General features: G+C 44.0%; 1 protein-coding gene across 2 annotated transcripts in view; it reads left to right on the top strand.

The window, feature by feature from the left end:
* The window catches only part of rnf43 (ring finger protein 43), a gene marked incomplete at its 3' end in the record, with an annotated part of 87,502 nt that overhangs the window by 60,844 nt on the left and 4,962 nt on the right, over nucleotides 1-21,696 (top strand). For both annotated transcript variants that reach the window (XM_083927432.1, XM_083927431.1), the window contains exons 3-7: nucleotides 20,515-20,589; nucleotides 20,720-20,854; nucleotides 20,957-21,058; nucleotides 21,198-21,368; nucleotides 21,469-21,571. In XM_083927432.1, coding sequence (XP_083783558.1) covers nucleotides 20,515-20,589; nucleotides 20,720-20,854; nucleotides 20,957-21,058; nucleotides 21,198-21,368; nucleotides 21,469-21,571 — 586 coding nt within the window. The remainder of the gene's footprint in view (nucleotides 1-20,514; nucleotides 20,590-20,719; nucleotides 20,855-20,956; nucleotides 21,059-21,197; nucleotides 21,369-21,468; nucleotides 21,572-21,696) is intronic.

Genomic DNA, 21,696 nt, shown 5'->3' with positions numbered 1-21,696 from the left:
GTGCCTAGTTATCGGAGGGAAACCTAAGGTCACAGACATGGTGGAATCTGTGCATGGGGGGGCAGGGCAGTAATTATACTGTACGGCAGTGTACTTTTAACACAAGCTCTGTGCAATCGGGGAGATTAGCAAGCATAGGAACAAGCCTTTATCGCTCAGGGAGACCTTTCAGGGAGGGCTTGGCTTTGTGAGAGGCTTAACAATGAGAGGAATACTTCAGGTTTCCCTCCTCAACGAGAAAGTGCATTCCTCTTTTTGTCACCACTTCAAAAGCCAGTGGTGTGCTTTGCATTTCACAGTCATGTGTGGGTTTTGGAACAGTGGTTTTGGTGACCCAAAATGAGGCAGAGAAAGAGAGAATTGGGAAAACAATTCAACAGCATTGAGTTAAATTTGGGGTGGAAAAGGCAGCAGGGTTAGATGACTCTTGGGATGGATGAAATTAGGTCTCCTCGTCTCGCTGTGGGGTAGGACAGTGGGTTGGCGAGATATTTTTAACCTTTGGGGCAATGAGGCGAGTGTACACAAATATATGTGGAAGAGAAATAAGCGATTAAATCGGTTTAATGTCAATAGGAGGCTGTTGTCAGCCATCATGTCATCACATGACATGTTTCCATCTACAACCACATACCGGCAGATTGTTGTTCCTGCCCTCTAATACAGGGGTCTTCAAGGTTTTTTAGGCCAAGGACCCCTTAGCTGAAAGAAAGTCAGAGCAGGGAGCCCCTACTACATATATTGAATAAAATTCAGTTGCACGTTAAACTGGGCCTAGAATAATGTTAATTGCGGGCTAAAGCCTATACACACCTTTTTATGTTGCATACAATACTAAATGATTTACATAATAATTATTGACGATTGTATCTGTGGAGGGCTACCCAAGTGGCTACAGTAGCTCCCCTATAGAGCCGGAAGCACTTGTGGAAATTAAATGTTTTTATTTTCACAAATAGGCTGCTCTATCTTTGTTAATACCATGTTAACTTCACATATATTTCAATAAAAAAAAAAATAATTTGGCGACCATTCTTTAAGTGCATCTGACCACCCCCTGGGGGTTGGGGACATAGATATGTACTTAACTCACAAGTTAACTTAAGTTAAAATATGTCAGTGTTGACATTTGTACATGAACAGCAGTCTCAGTCCTGTGTTTGTTTGACCATCCACCCTGACCTCCTCCATACGCAGACAATGTTGCTCTTAACACGTCACCTGATTTCCTCTTTCGCTCCCATCATTATTATTATGGCCACAATAAACATAAACACGGGATGTAACAGGCTGCTTGTCCGAATGACCTTTGGGGTAGTCTTAAAACGACACTAACTGGCCCAAGGCTGCTGCAAACACAGCTGTAGGTGAGCAAGCATGTCTATTAGTGTATAAATAATCAATCACACACAGTAGTATTTGAACTGCAGGTTTTCCAGTTTACAGGTTAACACAGGGACACTCAGAGGTTAGACAGGTCGCAGCTTAACAGATGTCCCCTCGACCTGCAGCATTGTTGTCATTCAGCTCAGTTCAGTGCTGTCATCACTACCAAATAGGTGTGAGTGATTTGCAGAGGGTATGCTTCTTTGCTGCACTCTCTCCACTCATCCTGTCACCTTAAATTGGTGGAAAATTCTCTGGCCTAAAGGTGCGTGCGTTACTCCTGTGGCATCTGTCTGGATATTTTCAGCGTAACACACCCCAGCTGTGGCTGCAGCTCTCATCCACATGTCTTGTCCTCAGTGGGGTTTCTCGCCTGGTGCCAGCGTTGCTAAGCTAAACATTGACTCTGAGGTGATGGCACAGCTATCTGTCCCGTGTTGTTTGCTTCGAGAGGTGTTGTTTTCAGATGCTGGCTCTCTTTTCCCAGATACTGGCGATTAGCAGCTTGTTGCTCCCCCTTTCTCACTTTTCTGTTCTTCCCTTTTTCTCTCCCCTCACTGCGATGCAATGGCTCTGCATAGTTACTGTAGGCATGTTGGACGAACACAGCTCCAATTTGAACTTGTCGACAGCATCACCGCAAAACTTTTATACACAAACAGTGAGATGTCTACAGTGCCGCTCGGTGGGAAGTACCTCTCCGAAATAGAAGCTGTTGGAATATCACCTGCATGTGTATATGTGTGGATTGCAAAATATGTCCCTCTTAACAAGTTCCAGCTAATATTTCTTCCAGGGACCTCTTTTTCCTAATGAAAAGCTGAGAAAATACTATTTTCATCCCAGTTTCACTTGTTACACAGATTTCCTGTAGAAAACTAGGCAGGACCTTTAAAACTCTGTAAAACATAAACATTCATTTAATGGAATCATCTAATTTTTTTGTCGCTTAACATGTATGTATATGTTTTATTCATTTCAAGGCTGGTGCTGAATTCACTTGATTGGAAGTTTGTTCATTTCAAATGATAAGTTGAATGAATAAACGGCTGAATGTTCCCTCAGCTCATCAAATTTAGTTTCTAAAGCAGGGATTCGATCTCTGACACTGTGTTTGTGTCCACACAGTCGAGATAACTGTGCAGCTGCAGCTCCCCCTGAGGCTAAATATGTCAAATCAGCAGTCAAACTACAATAACTTACTTACTTCATATTTAGATCACCAGCATGCTCCTGTCCCTCTCACCTAATGCAGTGTCTGTATGAACCACAGATAATGTCCGTAGAATCAGGTCCAGAGATTCTCTTTCATACATGCAGCACACAACAGGAGATTCTCCGTGTCCGACGCAGTGGCATCACTTTGCTTTGAAAAGTGGTGGGGACATTTTTTTTCACATAAATAAATATAACTATTATTTCATAACTTTGTTGAAAAAGTCATACGACATTATGATCCATACTTAGATTTGTTTTTTCAAAGTAGCACTTCCTTTCGTGTTTTCGTAGCATGTTTAAGCTAACTTTAATGTGTCTGTCTGCAACTATCCAATATTATTATTATTTTAACAAATTATACTAGTTAAAAGCGGTGAGGACATGTCCCCAGCGTCCTCAGGATAAATGACACATATGGTCAGACGTGTTCTCACTTACTGGAAATACTCTGTTTGGTTTAGGCGAGGGGGTAAAACCTGCAGGGGGGAGGACATGACATGGATTTCACCACGTCGAAGTACTGTTTCGTAATTTGGTCGCAATCAACTGAGTCTCTTGCTGTTCTTTTGAATTTATCTGATGATTTTGGTGTTCATTCTTAATGACAGAAGATCCTGAATCTCGTCGTCTCTTTAGTTCAGCACTTTCGTTGCCCTCTTTCTTCTTCTTCTTCTTCTTCTTCTTCTTCTTCTTCTTTAACGTCATCAAGATGGCTCATTCAACTCCGCTGATGCACCAAAGACTAAGCGCCTGTATTCGCACATGAAGTCACTCAGAGATTACCTGGTATTGTACTAGAGGGCTGTCTGACTGAATAAGATGAGTGTTCACACATTGAGCCCTGCTGCTTAATGTCTAGTTCATTTTAGATTTGTAGTGCACGTGAAAAAGCATTATTTGCCCCATGCCTCTCCTCTGCACCTTATCTCAAACTCATCAAACTTGCAGTTGATTTTACACTTTCTGAGACCACTTTAGCAAATGCCAATTATTCATACTAAGTTCATTCAACTCACATTGTTCGGGCAGCAGGAACGGTTTTATTTTTGAACCAGCATAAAACGTTTTTTGGTGTACAGTCATTCAAATGACCCTTGAAATGAACTTATTTACTCAGAAAACATAGAATGACCTCAGCTATTGAAAACACTTGTTTAAAGGCAACAATGATTTAAAATCTAATGAAGCCTGATTATTTATTTCCTGTAAGAGAAAGCAATCTTCTATCACAAGCAATTATGTATTTGCAATTGTGCAAACACACACACACACACACACACATATATAAACATATATAAACATGCATAAACACTGTACATTTGCCTATGGGAGCGTCTATGCACGCAAGGCTGCTTATCTGCTCCCTGAGGGCGAGCACGCCACCCTCTTGCCTGCTACTGGTACTGGAGAATGCAAAGTGTTTGCCTCTCAGGGCGTTTGTATTAAGGCGGCACATCTCTCACTTGACACTTCAAAGGAAGCGTGCGGGGGTCAGGGTTTCATCATGGTTTCATCAGGTTGTCGTCGGCGCGGATGATCTGGGAAAAATGCTGCCCTAAAAATAGAACGCAGAGTCATGCTCACAGAGACAGACAGAGCCTAGATGATACCGTCTGGTGCCAAATTGTTCATTTCAAAATGGTTGGGAGACACCTTCAGCTGGCTGAAAGGGGATGTTGATGGGGTGTGTGGTTGCAGCCTTGGTGAGGTGGGTAGAGATACACAAAGTGCTGAGACAGAGTTGGAGCGTTGTAGATTTCGTCACACAGAGAGAGATGTTAGTGCACTTCCTTATCATCTCAGGTTTTTGGCATTACTGGTTGGAGTTCATGCTTAGTTCTCGGTCTGCCTGCAGAGCTGAAGATGTTTTTCCACACGGGGATGGCAAATAGAATCATATGATGAGTGCTTAATGGCCCTCCAGTTACAACTGTACTATATCACTGCCTCTCCCCGATGAATGAGGCGTTCATAGGGCAGTAACTTATTATTACTGCAGTATTAGTCCTTTGATCTTCAAGCAGTTTGAACTCTGGAGTTTTTTAGGGGGGTGGCTTGTCAAAATAGCTCTGCAGATGGGATCGGGCCTGGTCTTGCCCCGGCTATGGGGAGAGGAGGCCTGGAGGTGTGCAGAGGCACCAGTGTGCAGGAAAACCCGACTACAGAGGCATCACACTGCAGTCTCACTGACCTCTGAATGGATCAAAGAAATTATTATCTTGTATTTGTAACTAATTTATTTGTGTTTGGTTCATCAGTAATGAGAGTGTTATGCCTACTTTGGGGTTAAATTGAGAAAGAGAAAGCCCAGTTTTGGCTTCACAGCTTGAAAAGTGGGGCCCTGACTGTAAAGGTGCTGCCCTTGAATCCAAGAGCCACGATAAAACATGAGATGTCGTTCGCAGCCAGGACATTCCTCGATTAATGACAAAGGCGACTGGTAAGCCCCATGGTGAAACATGAAGAGGGAGAGGAGAAGGGAACAGAAAGCAGGAGAGAGTCAGAGAGGTGGAGAGGTGAATGGGTTGATTCAGAGGAGTGGCAGACGAGGCCAGAGGGCGACCCACACCAGTCCGGTCTGTCTAGTGCTCCAAGGTCACATCTAGCAGGCCGCAAAAAGGACTGTTGACAGGAAAATTTGTTGCTTTGATTTGACCTTTTCACATCTTTCTCCTCCTTTTTTGTCGTCGTCAGTCCCTCTCTGCTGCACTCATCCCCCTCTGTTTGCCTAAGTAGTTCTTCCACCCTCCCACCCTCCATCGGTGCGGCTGGCACATCCCACTTCTCATTGTGCAGGCTGAGCCGCTGGCCCTCTTTAAGATCTACATTAGAATGTTGTTTTTATATAGCAGCAAGCGGAGGCATGTGGAGTCTCTTTTGAACTGCTCAGCAAACAGATGGAGGTTTTCACGCTGCCTTTATGAGATTAAGTGAAACATTCCCATAAAAAAAGACATCTCCCTGTGTCCCCACGTCTTTTGCGTTCTGTCTTCGTCTTTGCCTCTTTAACTTTCTCTCTTTTTTTCTGGCTCGCCTCAGGCTTGGGCAAGGGCACGCTGCTGCTGAAAGTGAAGTGGAAAGTAGACAGATTTGTGTTACCAATAACTACTTCCCCAGGCAAGCAAGAGAGCACCCAAGCATCTCCCAGAGTTTAGAGCAAACAGGTCTTGTGAGTCCGACACTGCAGGCGAAGGGAGTGAGTTCTTGTTTCTCCTCTACAGTATGAACCTGTTTAACTCTGACTCAGGTAGGTCACTGCCAAGTGCCCACCCCCTCCTGCTTTGGCTTTTAACAGGGGTTCGACAAAACAGATTCACAGGGCAAACAGTGAGGCTCTACACTACACTATATAATTCACTAGGACACAATGATACTATTTAGACTCACATTTGCATGGGGTAAATGCCTTATAGCTATCAAGCCTGGACATTTTGTGAGATTTTTTTTATGGACCCACATTTTATGCGGTTCTTTAGAGGCTCGGAAGACTATCATAAAACCCTAAATATAATAATATAATACTATATATGAAAGAACTCATTTGCATGCCACTGTTGTCAAAGGTCCGTAGCTCTCGGTCCCTGTGGGGGGATGAGCTGGCTGTTTAAAATAAGTAGTTGGATAGATAATTGAAGACAGAGAAGGAGACAGAAAACAAGAAAGATGGTAATAGATGTTTGCAGGAAATGTTGTCAGAACTGATCAAATTATGATGTCTTGTAAAGGCTATATCACAGCTTGTGTGACAGAGAAAATGAAATCTAGCACTTGGCCTTATTCCATACATTTATGTTCTTGTTATTGTTCATGATTAGGCTAGTTTTGCAATGTATCGCAATTGAAGTTTTGAAACTGTGGTGGTCTGTTGTGTCCAGTGCAACGAGAATAATAGCTCAGGGAATCGTCCATGCCCCTGGGCCCTTAGCTTTCCAAGAATGTGGCCCCACTGGAACAATATAGTAGAAGAGCCCTGACCTACTTGGTAGATAATGAGTACACAGGCCAGCCAGCAGAAACACATTTTTAGCCATGCTAGCACTGTAACTATTGGGATGTCGTGGTCGGTCGCTCCACCACTTTGGTCCACACTGAAATATCTCAAACTACTGATGTTCGGTGACCTTCGATGAGCGCCATGATGAGGTTCACATTTGGGGTTTTGATTGCCATGAATTTCCTCCAGCACCATCATCAGGTCCAGTTTTAAATTGATCATCTCAAAGCACTGCTGTAATACAGCCTCGCTGAGCTGCTAGCACGACTCTTAAGGTGAAGATCGACCAACTCTGTGACGTATATTAAGTTGACAGATCCCATCCACTTTGCACTTTTGCAAGTGTATTGCAAATGTTTCGCTTCAGAAACATATATTAGTGTGCCGTTTACCTGTAAAATGAGAACATTTGAGCGCTGTGTTGAATACAGTTGAGCCAACACCACCCACAGAGTTGAAGGAGTTGGTGGGTGTCCACCATTGGTCTTGTTTTTACTGAAATGTAGAAGAAAAATACGTAAGGTGACTCCACGCCCAAAGATCAATCATCCACCGAGCCTACTGAAAGAACTCGTAATAATATCCAGTAAACGGTGGTGGGATATAACTACATTTGATGCTATTTTATAACTATTTTATAAGACATTTCTGTTTTTGTTTAATTGGCAGCTATAGTTATCATTCACAACACTGCAGGTTATTAAAGGCATTTTAATTCAAAATCTGTTTGCGATTTATGAAACAAGATACACTGTCAAAATAGCCAACAATATATAAAACAGTTCCCAACCTCAAGCAGTGACAACATTCTGCTTACAAGCAACGGGACGTGCAGGACTTTTTTTTATTAAACTTTGCAGACAAGTACACAAGAGAAAGCATAACAGGCGCACAGTGTGTCTGCCTTAAAGTGAAAAAGGAACAGAGATAAAAAAAAAAAAAAACCAACACGAATCCCACCATCCCTCCCAACAACCCCTGTCAGATGCGGCCACAACAAGCAAGCAAGCAACCAAACAAAATACAACGTAAGTAGGTAGGCAAGTTAAAAAACATTTCTAGAAAAATAAAACTGTTAACAAAAATGAATAAATTAATTTAAGGGGGAATACAAAAAAAGGGGAGAAGAGGGGGGGGGGGGGGTCTCTCCTTCCAGGCACAATGACATGTCCTCAGCAGCATCAGGAGTAACTAAGGGCGCACTCACACTGTCGTTCTGTACCGGGCCAAAACCGTTTTTTCAGCTAAAGCCTAGTACCTTCAAGCAGTGTGAGTGCACCCTTTCCGCGCATAACAGCCGACAGCGCCCACGGCCCACTTGAAAGAGGTGGGCTTTAGCGGAGCCGTTTGCACATGTACGAGCACGAGCGTGCGCACGTGTACAAGCACGAGTACGAGCCCTACGGCGGTAGCGTTATGTGCGCCTGTTCGGACATAGAAAATAGAAGGACGGACCATGCGCGGACATTTAACAACAACAACAATGGCGGTGAAAGGTTCACGTTGATGTGATGCGGAGGTGGAGTGTTTACTGCAGATTCAGTCGGATGAAAATGTTCAAAAACAGTCGACAAGACGCACAAAAACTCTGAGGTCATGGAAAGATTTGTAAACAAAGCCACACACGCGATCAATGCGCGTGACGTGTTACGGCGTGATGACGTATGGACAGCAAGAAGCATTGGCCGAGGCCGAGGCAGTACAGTGAGTACAAACGGGGCTGGGGCGCGGGGGGAGAGGGAGGGGGGACAAGTACCCTAAAGCCCGGGTCGCGGTGCGGAAGGACAGTGTGAGTGCGCCCTAATAAGAGCCACGTGCAGGAATTTTACAGGAAACTGAATATTACTACAATGCTGCTACTTTTACTTAAGTAAAGGCTCTGAATACTACTTCAAACTTTGTCAATAAATTGTTTACGTGATTTTCTTTTGAGCTATGAAAATAAAAGCTAAATCTGTATCCTCTCTAATATTAACTTGGACTGTAAAAGCCCTGAGGTGTGAACCGGTAGTTTTCAAATCTGTTTTTTCACTGCTTGTAAATAGCTACCATAAATGTCATAGATGTGGCAGGTCTTCTTTTCTTTCATATACAAACGTCACGGTGATTTAACTCAAATGGGATTTGCGTTGATCTACAGTCAGGATGTAATGTACAGTATTTGTGAAATCAAAGTGGTGCACAAATAAAGTTTAAAAAAACTATCTTTTTAAGAAAAAGCTTAAAAAGTTGTCTGTTTCATTTAGAGACGTGTGTGTGTGTTCACTTGTGCTGTGTGTGTGCATGTGTGTGTGTGTGTGTGTGTGTACGTGCGTGTGTGCGTGTGTGTGTGTTTGCTCTGCCGAAAGACATGGCTTACTGCACGGCCTGTTCCAAGAATGAATTCCTGGAGGCTTACAAGAGCTGTTGAATGAGATGGAGGGCTCAGGGCAGGAATGATGGGAGGGAAGGAGAGGAGGGAGGCTGTTCTACACTGTAGGAGGGTTGTCAGGCTCTCACTTACAGGCCTGATTAAATAACAGGATGCTTTATGAAAACAAGAACATTATCTGCCTCTTAAAAGGCCGGGAAAGGCCCTCTAATTGGCTTCCCCCAACTCTCTGTGTTGCCGCCCATCGGTGAGAGAAAAAAACCTCTGCCATGCCCTGGCCACAAACTGAGAGAAATCATGCAGGACACCTTCTCCCCCTCCTCTAGTTATACTCTCATCACTGCTATAGGAATGTAACAACATACCGATACCAAGCCTACAAAAAGGCTGTCTTTTTCCACTCAAAGGGGGATTATTCCAGACTGAATCTCTTGATTGAGTGCAATACAAACAATAAAGAGATAGTGGCTCTTCTGTGGGATCAGGCAGTTTCTTGTGTGGCAACTTTCACATCTGATGCTTAAAAAAAAAAAAGGCCCTCTAGATGTTTGGCAAAGTGAGAAGAAAGCATCAGAGGTTGGGTTTATGTTTGTGTTCCGAGTGAGATCAGAAGAGTCTGTCCATCCAGAGATTTAACTCTCCCACTTTACATCGCTTTCCCTGCCGTGGAACTCAGGTGGTTCACTTAATTACACGTATTACTGTCAAGTGCTATGATTAAAGTATATCTTTACACTTACAGCTGTAATTGATTTTAGAGGTATTTCATATGCTTATATAGCTGTAGTCGTTGATTGGTTAGTGTAGTAGCAGTCAGTAAATCTAACAGTAAAGCCAGGAATGTCTGTCTTTGTGTGTTTCGCATTCAAATTGGATGCAGTTTGGCCAGATGGTGGTGCTATAACTACTGTGTGCGGATCTGTTTTCGTGACTCCTACAAATTTTGAGAAATCCTCACCAATATTGGTACAGGACGTGCGTGGACCAAGTCGTGAAAAGTTACTTTTGGGGAGTTTTGATATTCTATACAGTTATGCTACAGCTGGTCCTGAACGCTTTGTGCAATTGCAACCACATTTGGTGGACATGTGTCATCTGTCAAGGCTATGACAAATTTCGCACCATTTGGCCAATAGGTGGTGCTGTAGCAGCATTATTTAACCATAAATGAAGGAGTCTTGTCTGTTTGTATTCATGTTTGACTTTCCTTCACATATCTCCAGAACCATTCATCCAGTCGATTTCACATCTGGCAGGTGTTCTGCTAAGGATCCGAGGGAGTGCAGTGTTGAGTGTGAAGCTGATTCAGATTGTTTGAGCGGTTCCTCAGAATACGCAGCAATTGCCAGGATCAAGCAATGATCTCGCTCTGAATGGGCACTGTGACTTTTGACAGATCCATGCTACCTGATTCCCCCTGTTTTCACTCTTCATACTAAGCTAGCCATTCCCTGGCTGTAGCTTCATATTGTTGAGGGAAACAATACGACCTATGTCCGGGCGGAGCGACGTAGCAGTGATCTCAACCGGGAAGCGAAGCTGCCCTTTCAAGGTCGACTCTCATGTTCCACTCCTGGTTAGGGGAGAACGGCCTAGGTGTTTCTTTTGGCCTAGTGTCTCTCCCCCCTCCACCTTCTGTGACAAAGCCAATGGAGCTGTGGTTCTCTGAAGGTGGTAACCCTCTGCTTCCCTGTCGACAGCCTTTCAACACCTCTGCTAGCTTCCTCAGGACCTGGTCATGGCGCCACCTGTAGTGTCCCTGGGAGAGTGCGATCTTACAGTGGTTTGCATTAGGGGTGTTGCAGAGCGTGCAGCATTCTTCGCTCCCAAACCACTGGTGAAGGTTCCGAGAACAGGGAAGCGTGTCATATGTTGCACGAATAAGGAAGCTGAGCCTTGCCTGCGGGATCTTCCAAAGGTCTGTCCAACTGATGTTTCGGTTGATGACTCCTTCCCAGGTTGTTCAGCTTCCTTGTCGGCCATGTGACACGGCCTTGATCTTATAGCGCTCTTCCTCTAACCTTCTCACCTCTACCACCACCATCTCCTTCCTCTCTTTGCGGTTGGCCTTGGAGCAGAACCATGGTGCTTCTAACCACCCTAGGCCTGCCCTTGCTGCCTGGACTCTGCCGACAATCTCTTGATGTTGCAGGCGACTGATGGCTCTGTCGACCTCTGTTTGGGCATCCCACTTCCCTGTCGGAATCTTGATGTTTGCCTTCCTTACAGCCTGGTCGGTGGACTTTCTTAACTCTAAGACGAGCCAGGTCTTTTCCTGCTTGTTGGAGGGTGTTCCTTCCAAACAGGCCCGTTTCAGAGAGGCATCACGGCAGCCCCCACCACTTTCTGATGAATGAGTTGGCCCTTCCATCCATCTTACTTGTGGTGGATGAAGGGATTCCACTCATTTTCAGCGGCCACATCAGTCTTCTGTAGAGTATGAATTGGTAGCACCAGACTTTGTACTTACCTGGGAGTTGGCTTTGGTCGATCTTTGCCAGGCCTTCTGAGAGCTGTTTCAACACGGTTCTCTCCATCTGATTCTGCCGGGTACTGCCTCCCTAGGCTTTTTATGGGTTGCTCAGAAAGGAGCGAAATTTAAGTGTTCATTCTTTTTCTTCTTGCTGTTAGCCCTCTGAGTGTGGCTAGTTGTGTTTATTCTTCACGGCTAGCACTGGCAGCCTCATCAGTGTCATCTGCCCCCCCAGGCTGCAGGCGCTCGCTGCCTGGCTCTTTGATGTTTCGAGGATGTGTTTAGCGGGCGATAGTATATCAGATGACATTGGTCTTTCTCTGTCACCCTGTGATTTGCATTTCAAATGTGTGTCACGGTGTAGCCAAGGCCTGCTAACGAGAGGGGGCGAGAGCAAAGGGAAGTGCAGAGAGAAAGAGCGAGGGCGGGCTGAGTTTCACTACTGTGAGTTCTCGAAATGACCTCTCTTACCTCCAGACAGGCAGATCAGGTTCATAACTTTTTCCAGTGTCTCTCTCCTCTGCACGAGAAGGGTGGCCAAGCCCAGGTTCTGGATTGTGTGTGTGTGTGTGTGTGTGTGTGTGTGTGTGTGTGTGTGTGTGTGTGTGTGTGTGTGTGTGTGTGTGTGTGTGTGTGTGTGTGTGTGTGTGTGTGTGTGTGTGTGTGTGTGTGTGTGTGTGTGTGTGTGTGTGTGTGTGTGTGTGTGTGTGTGTGTGTGTGTGTGTGTGTGTGTGTGTGTGTGTGTGTGTGTGTGTGTGTGTGTGTGTGTGTGTGTGTGTGTGTGTGTGTGTGTGCAGGATGAATGAGAGTTATAAGTTGGAAGAGGAGGAGTGTGTGTGTGTGATTGTGGCCCACCCCCTCAGGCTCAATACTTTTCCTGAGAGCGTAGAATCTGCTCACCTGCCCTGACATGCCCTCCCCTCCTCTTCATACATTACTTGCCCCCCTCCAGCAGCCCCACATCAAAGTACCCCTATGAGTAATGGATACCCAGCAGGGCCACACCCTTCCCTCCTCCAACCAACACAACTGCCGCTCAGCCAGTGGCGAGCACCCGGCAATCACCCGGCACACACACACACACTCCACATACAGCAATTATTCACACACAATTAGACTTAAATATACAGCTTCAAAGCTAGGTAAACAATATTTTAACTAAAGCGGTGTAGTTTGATGGGATTTACCAACAGTTAGAAAAAAAGAAAAGAAATGTAGAAGGAATTTAGTAGAATGTGAATGTTGCTCTGTATCTGATAATGTTCATTGTATTCTTAGAAGATTAGTTGTCTAATTATTATTTGTTAGAAGTACACATTTTGACAAATATAATTAGGAAGGGGGGATGGACTGTGGATTTTGGATAGATCAGCTTTAATGATGTTTAAGCAAATCAAGGACCCATTTCTTGTTGAAATCTATTCTATATCTAATCTATTTGTATATTTGTATTATTGAAATAAAATATTATTTCTTAACACCATCCACAACTGGGAAAAGTAATAATAAAACTCTGACAACCTACTTTGTAGCACTGTTGAAATTGTCCCTTAGGACATCGCCATCATCCATTAATTCCTGCTAAGGACACCTCATCGCCAAGAAACTTTGTGCAGACGTTCATAGTTCCCTGTCTGGACATGGTCCCGCTGACCTTGGTGAACACCTGACTTTTCCTCCAGCACATATGTGGTTTTGAGTGAAATGTCTCAACACCTACTGGATGGATTGCTGTGATATTTGGAAGAAGCACACATTTATGTGCCCCTGAGTGTGAGTTGTAATAACATCTGTGTTTCTCTGACTTTTCCCAATATACAGTAGATTTTTCTTATCTCCATGACGACATATAGTATGACGATATAGCAGGTTTTTCGTGTAATTCAGTAAACAAATATGACAAAACCACATGGTAAAGCCTATTTAGTTTACTCCTGTATGGATTTAATACTTGATAAATGAAAAGAGTATTTTATCATGAACTTAAATGAGCATAAGGCTCAGACTGTAAGCATCATCCAAATAATGTAATTTTTGCCGTTACAGTTCGGACGCTAGTTTTTCAACATCCCAATAGAAATTTAATAGACATTTCCATATTTTTCTGACAGATATATCTTCATATTTCCCAGCTCCAATCTAGTGCCATCATTGGGTCAATATTTAAATGTGTCCAATACTTTATGACCAAACACCTGCAAAACTCATGACATTCCCACCAGCCTCAGCTTTTCCTTGTGTTTAGTATTTCATGCTAGACTAAGTCGGTAAACATCGTAAACCCTACCTCCATCAGCATGTTAGCATCGTCATTGTCTACAATGATCCAGGGACAGATGATTTAGATGTCTTCGCTCTCATCATGTAACAGATAAACAGACCAGTGGGCACATCTCCAAACTGTCTGTGGACTCCATGGATTAAGGAAGTCCTGAAACCTCCTGTCCCCACATTGTCCATAATATCAACTCAGATTGCACCTGTTTTCAATGCCACTTTAACCCCCCCCCCTATTATCACCCCCGTCTGCTCCTCATTTAGCCACGCGGCGTGTCCCATTGCCTCAGTAATGGTTCCAGTGTGCCAGGCCAGTCAGGAGAAATGACAGAGCAGAGAGTCGGCCTCAGACCTGTAGGCCCAGAGCTCTGTACTCTGTCATTAGACACTTTAATGCAGCAGCACCACAGCCTGCTCGCCTCACTCCTCTCCCTCCCTCCCTATCCTTCTCGTTTTTTTCTGTACCTCTTTCACTCTCACTCCTTATTCCCACACATACTATTCAATGGTATAATTTACTCATTCGCTGAATGATGTGGATAATCACGCTGGGAAAGGAGAAGTTAGATTGAGTTAAATAGAGTGTAGTGGCCTTTTTTTGAAGAGGTAGGGAGGGTTATCGGAGACAGAGGAAGTGCAACATCAACAGGTTTCCCGGCAGTGGGTTATGGAGTGTATGGTGGTGATACAGATTTTCACTACAAGGACAACCAGGCTCACTAATTAGCTCAGCTTACTTGTTTCCACTGTCCTAACAGTGAAAGGAAAACTGGGATTTAAATTTTTACCTTTTATTTATTCAGGGTGAGAACACTGAGAGCAATGCTCTCTTTATCAGGAACGTCCTGATCACATTCACACAGTTACACATTCACAACTGGACGCTGCCCAGTACAACCACAGTCTGCTCTGCTGGCCACTGAGCAGTGGTTTGGGGGTTATGGGCCTTGCTGAAGGGCACCTAAGTGGTGGTAATGAGGGAAGGCCAAGTGCTGCTTCATCACTTCCTCACCCAGATTCTTCCTGCTGGTCCCGGGGATTGAACCGGCGACCCTCCCGTCATAAGCTCTCTTCTCTAAGCTGTAGGTCACCGCTGCCTAAAAGAGATAAAATGATGATGACCTAGAGACCATCTTGTGATGGGATTACAGCCAGGGACGTAAAGTGGTCCATACTTCCTACCCCCCACACTCTTGCTCAGACCACCCCATCTTTGGACCCTGCCTTCATTTTGATCTCAACTCTACACCACATGACTGTATCTTGCGGGGTTGTAACGCAATCATGGTGACAGACAGACATATAAACACCTGGCAGAATAGTCAAAACTACCTCTGTGGTAGTTTACGTTAGGTGTCTTCAAGACCACATTTTGTCTTTATGACACATACACACACACACACACACACACACGAACACACACACACACACACACACACACACACACACACACACACACACACACACACACACACACACACACACACACACACACAAGGTGAAAACAATAATAGCATTGTTGTTGTGGCTGGTAAATTTAAAGAATTTAAGAAGAGTCAGCTTCTTATTACTCCTGCTCTGCCCTGCCTTGTTCTGTCTTGTTTTATGCAGAAACTAATTCCTAGAAAATTGCTCTAACTAGTCAAATTATCCCACTCCATTGGCAGATTTCTTCTTGTCATTAGTATATTTAAAAAAAGGAAAGCTCAATATGAGAATGAATGACTTGCTCACGGCTTCAGATCACATTGAAGTTCTTACTGCTGCCCCTTTACTGCACCGATTTAAATGAAATATGTAGTCAAAAGCTACTGGGACACTTAGACTCTGAATATACTTCTGTAATCATAGATGTTAAACTAATACAACAGATGTTTCTCCATGGTAAGACTGAATGTGTCTATGTGTGTCTGTGTGTAATATTCTCATCATTGCCCTCTCAGTTTCCTCTCCGTTACACTGGAACATGGCTGCAGATGAAGGGCGTTTGCCCTCTAGATTGGAGTGGCTCGGCTGTGCCATCCGCACCACATTAAACCCATGACAAACACTGAGACGTTAACAGGCAGAGCCATCTTGTCAGGCAATGGAAAAACCTTGGCACGTCCCTTATGTGGAATAAAGACATCAGAGCAGCATAGTTTGTTTCTGCCCCATTGCGAACACTCTGTAATGCCAGGCCTGGCTCGCAGACCGCACTTTGCCAGGGATGTAAACAAACAGCGCTGGCTGGCCCTGAGCAGGCCACCCAATGCTGGAGAACACACATCACTGGCTTGATCTGGTGTTTATGCAAGATGAGCTGTGGTTAATAGTGCTGCTCGTAGTAAGGTGGGACACAGATTCCTGATTGGTTTGTTTGTGTGAATCATTTGCTCCTGTCAGCTTCAGTGGGTGTTACAATATAAAGCCACTATGTGTAGATTATAGCAGCTTTCAAATTATTCTGAGGGTTCCTGAAGGTTTTGTTTGTAGAAACATGACAAAATGTTGATGTTGGTGAAAACTGGCTCAGAATATGGGGTGCTCTCAGCCATCTGACCAGAATCCTTTTTGGTCACAGTGAATTGGGTGGGGTTGCTGATTGTAAAAGAATGCAAGAAAAGTATTGTTGAGGGTGATGCAGCTTCAGAAAAAAGTGTTAATTGTTAAATTATTTGGCAATGGCACTCACAAGTGTGTGCATTATGGCATGTGCATTTATTTTCTTTTGTACAAAATCATAAACTAAATTTCTTTCTTGTATACTAACTGCAGAGCTGGGGGTAAGCCTCACATGTGCAAGTCACAAGAAAGTCCCAAGTCACTGTGTTTAGACTCAAGAAAGACAAGTCGAATAAATGCTCAGGTCAAGCAAGTCATGAGTCAAATTGAGTATGGTCTACAAAAACACAAGTGTAGATGATAAAATTCCCGATGGCTGTATTCCATTTGTTTTAGTGTCAGGGACCTGGTATTGTGCATGCTGGCTCACTGTCACACTGTCATGACGTACTGGGACACACTTGAATTGAGCCATCGTTAATGATATTCATTACACATGTGCTTTTCCTACAAATCAAAAATGTCGTGGAAAAAGTCCAGAAGGCGAGCTCAGTAATAAGGCTGTATTTTGATTTTATATTGTAGTGCTGCGGTTGGTCACCATAGTTGAATTTATGTAATAAAAGACAGGCTAAGGCTGCAGGGAACAGGTTGTCTGTGCTGAATGCATACCTGCTAGTGTACCTGTGTGACCTCGCAGTGCCTCTTCCTGGCTCTGTGCCCTCAGGTGTGTTTATGTTTGTGACAGATTGCCTTCTGCGGAAAGCTCTCCACTGCCTGCCGCTCCTCCCCACCGCCCCCGTCTGAAATAATTACACTCCCCGTCGAAAACATCCCCCTTAGAAGCGGACTATTGTGGCCTGAGCGTTGTTCGTGAGTTTTTCAGTGATGAAGTTCGTCTCCACTGTATACTGCCGTCATTTCCGATGCTGTGATTGTTAATTGTTCGTGTTTACTCGAATGCCAAATAATCTTGAATCAATGTATCAAGTAGTGAGGATGGGTGTTTACCTAACCACAGCCATTTCTGTTGCACTTCCGACCATAACAAACCTGGAGATGTTGAAACCCTTGTGCTTGCAGTCCTTTTAATTTGTCTCTAGCATTAGAGCTTTTCATTGCAGCATTAAAGGATAAATATATCTCCTATTAGTCATGTAACGAGATCTCTCAGGCCTCTTCCGGTTCTGTGGCACAGTTGAGGCTTATGGTTTGACGGACTATTACTACTAATACTGAGATATAATAAGACCACAGTGATTTGAGAAATAATTTATGATATATTCTTGAACTTTAGGGTATTTTAAACCACGTGTGTGTGTGTGTGTGTGTGTGTGTGTGTGTGTGTGTGTGTGTGTGTGTGTGTGTGTGTGTGTGTGTGTGTGTGTGTGTGTGTGTGTGTGTGTGTGTGTGTGTGTGTGTGTGTGTGTGTGTGTGTGTGTGTGTGTGTGTGTGTGTGTGTGTGTGTGTGTGTGTGTGTGTGTGTGTGTGTGTCGGACCACAAGAGCGGACTTCCCTGCATTTATTTCCACGATTAGAGGACGTATGGGCTCAGTGCCGCATAAGGGAACTTTTGAACTCCAGGTAAAGCAAATTCCCACATGTCAAAGATCCAGCTTTTTTTTTCTTCTTCCTCCTATGTGACCGCACCCCATTTAAGCCCATGCACGTACTACAATTACTGTTCAGATGAAACACGGGAAAGACTGTTGCACCAGAGCTTGAAGCCGGATCAAAGTCGTTATGTTAATTTTTTGTTTGACCTTTTTCTGACCGCCGATGCTATGGCCACCAGCGGTTCTGTGGGGCAATGTTGTTAACTCTCAGCTGCACGCTTCACTGAGCACAAAAACACGCACACAGATGGGCATTGAGTGCGCACGGTGCCTTTAACTCATGATGTGCAATACACTTTGAGGCAATAAGTGACGTTCTGCGTATACAAAGAGCTGTGTGTGTCTTCCACTGAGCACTGACTTTCTCTTTTTTTTAAGACTTGATTCTAGTTCAACGCTACCACTTCATGAAAGAAGTTTCTCATTTACTTGATTAACGGATTAACGGAGTGATACTTTTACCTGACACTCTTTGTAAATGTCTGGGTGCCGTGGGCTGCGAGCAGTAGGCTAGAAACCACTGTTTAGCGTTGTGTTTGGTGATTAGGTGTTTAAACTTGTGTCTCCTCCACATTAAGCGTTGGCAGATGTCAGACGGTTGAGAGCATGTGATGAGATATTGATGAAAAGGCTGCTATTTTGTTCTCCCGCTGTCTTCTAGTGATGCTCGCGGAAGCATATCTGGGCACACTGATAAAAAGAAAAAAAACAACATTGAGAGAAAGCTACACACAACACAGAGCAGGCCTGGTACACAAGATCACATCAGGTCAACCAAGCCCCTGTTATGGAGTGGCAGGGCAGTAGATACACAAAAGGAACTCACAAACCATAGCACATAATGACTACAACCTGTAGGAATGACAACATCTCTACTTATTAGCTGCAAAAGTGATGATGTGTGTGTGTCATTATAGCAAAATGTGATCTTGGAGACACATACTGTAGCAGTGAGGTTTTGACTATTTTGCCAGGTCACGAAAATTTACAGGTGAGAAGTTGAGATCAAAATGAAGGCAATGAGTGCAAAAACAGGTGTGGCCTGAGCAAGGGCCCCAGAAGAACAGTAGGGGAATAAGAAGTGGACGAGGGACCGTTGGCCCCATCACTCTACGCCCCTGACCTGATTTGCCATTGTTGCTGGGGTGATCCCAACACAAGTTGGTCTCTAGTCTTAAAGATAAGCATTGTGTTAGACGCTTTACTAATCATCAACCAGGAGCCATGTCTGAGGTTTCCACAGCATTCATAACTTGTGAAATGCACAGTTTGTGAACAAATGCACGATGATCTCAAGTCATGCTGAGGCTTTACTTGGTCTGGTATGACCAGTAGTATCTGGTTGTGGCTAATGTTAGCGAACCACAATGTTACGATGTTTCAACTTATATTAGTCATATGTAGGTTAACACAGGATCAAATGTAGTTGAATGAGAGAATGATTCAGCTCAGCAATAAAAGCCCTAGATAAAAGATAAAATGACAATAAGATGTAAGATAAAGATGCATACGTATATGAAAATAAGGATTGTTTTGTATTGCACAAATGTAAAGAGAGAAAGGAATAAGATATGAGACAAGGGAGTGAGCTTAATCAGATCTTTTTATTTTATTCATACTACCGGTACTACTAAAATACTACTACTGAAATCCTAATTATTACTTATGTTTAGCTTTAGTTTAGGATGTTATATTAACAATTGACCACATGACTTCTCGCTGCTCGTAGTGATTATCACCAACTCTATAAAGCTTTATAGCATCTTTTAGTTTATTGTTCATTTTCATTTTCAAGTCTGCAACTTTGCAAACTTCGTTTTCATTCTCTCTTACTGCTCTCACAGGCAGCTGTCAGTAAAATAGCTAAAAAACAACAAAAAAACAATACTAGACACCTACCTCTACCTGCTCAGCACTAAACAGCAGACAGACAGTCATCTGGTGAGCATAGTGGAGCACATTGTGTTGGTCACTAGCTGGTACTCATACGTTTAATGGTGTGCCACTATGCTTGTGTAGAATATCTTGTTTTAAAATATGCGTTTAGCTTAAAAATGACACTGTAAAACGACATTATGAATGAATACACACTCTCAGGGCCTAGTTTGAATACAAAATGTCCCTATTTGCATGTTAGGCTGATGCCCCAAACGTTTTCCTTTTAATCAGTATAACCCCTTTGCTTTTCACTCAGTCGAATAATCCTCCAACATTTCTTTTGGCTGCCCTTTCCAACAGTTAAAAAGAGAAAAGATTTAGATCAGGCAGCCGATTTGTGCTGCGGCCTTCAGATTCCTGCTTTCACCCTTTTAAGTCAGGGTGGCTTCCAGAGTCAGGTGGAAAAGCGGCGGGAGGAGCTGTACTTTGGCCTGTGTTGTGAGGCCTGAGGCTCAGTGCAGGACTGCCACCTAGTGATGGGTTGCCACTACTGTTCTTGGACGGGTATGGTATTATGGTCATATGAACTGTCCGCTGTAGAACTGGCCTCTGAAGGAGTGATGTTCTCTGTTTCTGAGTAAATATGTAGTACTTGTCCATTATTCACAACGCGGCAGTATAATAGTCTCTTTAAAATGTCCTCGCTGTCTGTACGTTTTGTTTTTAACCGTTGTCTCTCCTGTGTTGTCTCTTTCAGGCTCGCATGGCATTGGACAAAGGGGCTCAGGCTGTTATCTTTGATGTCAGCGATGATGCCAATGCTGCTGCTGAGGTGGGTGTGCAGACAGTGACACAGCTATATTCATCGATAAAACATGCAAAAAGCACAAAGGAATGTCACACTCATATTTCTGTGTCTTTCTTTACCTGCTTTGATTTGCACAACACACACGCACATACAGCTGCGAGAAACTGACTCCCTTCCGCGTCCAGTCGTGTTGGTGGAGGCGGAGGATGCTGAGGCGTTGATGGGTTTGGTCAACAAGAACGAGGAGGCCAAAGTTCGTATTGAGATCATGGTGGAGCAGCCTAGATGGGTAATGACTGAAACACACGCACACACACCTCAGACTTTCCTTTCATCGGCTAGAAGAAGAATAAATATAATATAAATATTTTTCTCTCTTTCCCCTTTTCAGCCACATTATGACGTGGGAATCCTGCTCACCATTGTCCTAGCTATTCTGACCATTGTCTTAATCTTCGCTTTCCGCTACAAGTGCAAGTCCAACAGGACATGGGTGAGTGAAAGCAACAGCGTTGGTAAAAGTGTGAAGCTCGCAGAGACAAAGGTGTCAGTGGATCACCTTCATTTTGGACACACAACTCAGTCAGTGATCTGTTAAAGGTTTTTCTAACCCTCTCTTTTTGTGCGTGCAGGACTCCGTCCATCAGCAGACCATGCGGGCCATTAGTCGATTGGAGACCAAAACCTACAGCTCCCAGGGCTGCTCGGGCTCTCAGCGCCACCGTGCAACCTGGGGGTCAGCCAGCAGCTCCAACTCGAGCCCCGTCTGTGCTATCTGCCTGGAGGACTTCCAGGACGGGCAGGTAAGAGGAGAGAGAGCAAGGAATACATACATACTGTACCTGTAGATTTAACTGTCAGCTATTTATCATCAGATCTACCTCTGTCTCACATTTATCCCAGCATTTGAGAATCATCTCCTGTGCTCATGAGTTCCACAAAGACTGCGTAGACCCCTGGCTACTACAGCACCGCACCTGTCCCCTCTGCATGCACAACATCATGGGTGAGGAAAAGCATATTTCCAGTCAAGTTTTTCTTAAGAAGGCGCCCATTTCAAACTGCAAGGAACCTTTTTGTTCTTCCACTTCAACTTATTAAGGTGGTTATGAAGTTTAGTTTTCTTTAGTT

The sequence above is a fragment of the Echiichthys vipera genome (genome assembly GCF_963691815.1).
Source record: "Echiichthys vipera genome assembly, chromosome: 14".
Classification (NCBI taxonomy): Eukaryota; Metazoa; Chordata; class Actinopteri; order Perciformes; family Trachinidae; genus Echiichthys; species Echiichthys vipera.
Note: the sequence above shows the minus strand (reverse complement) of the source record. Positions and strands in the feature narration are given on the sequence as shown.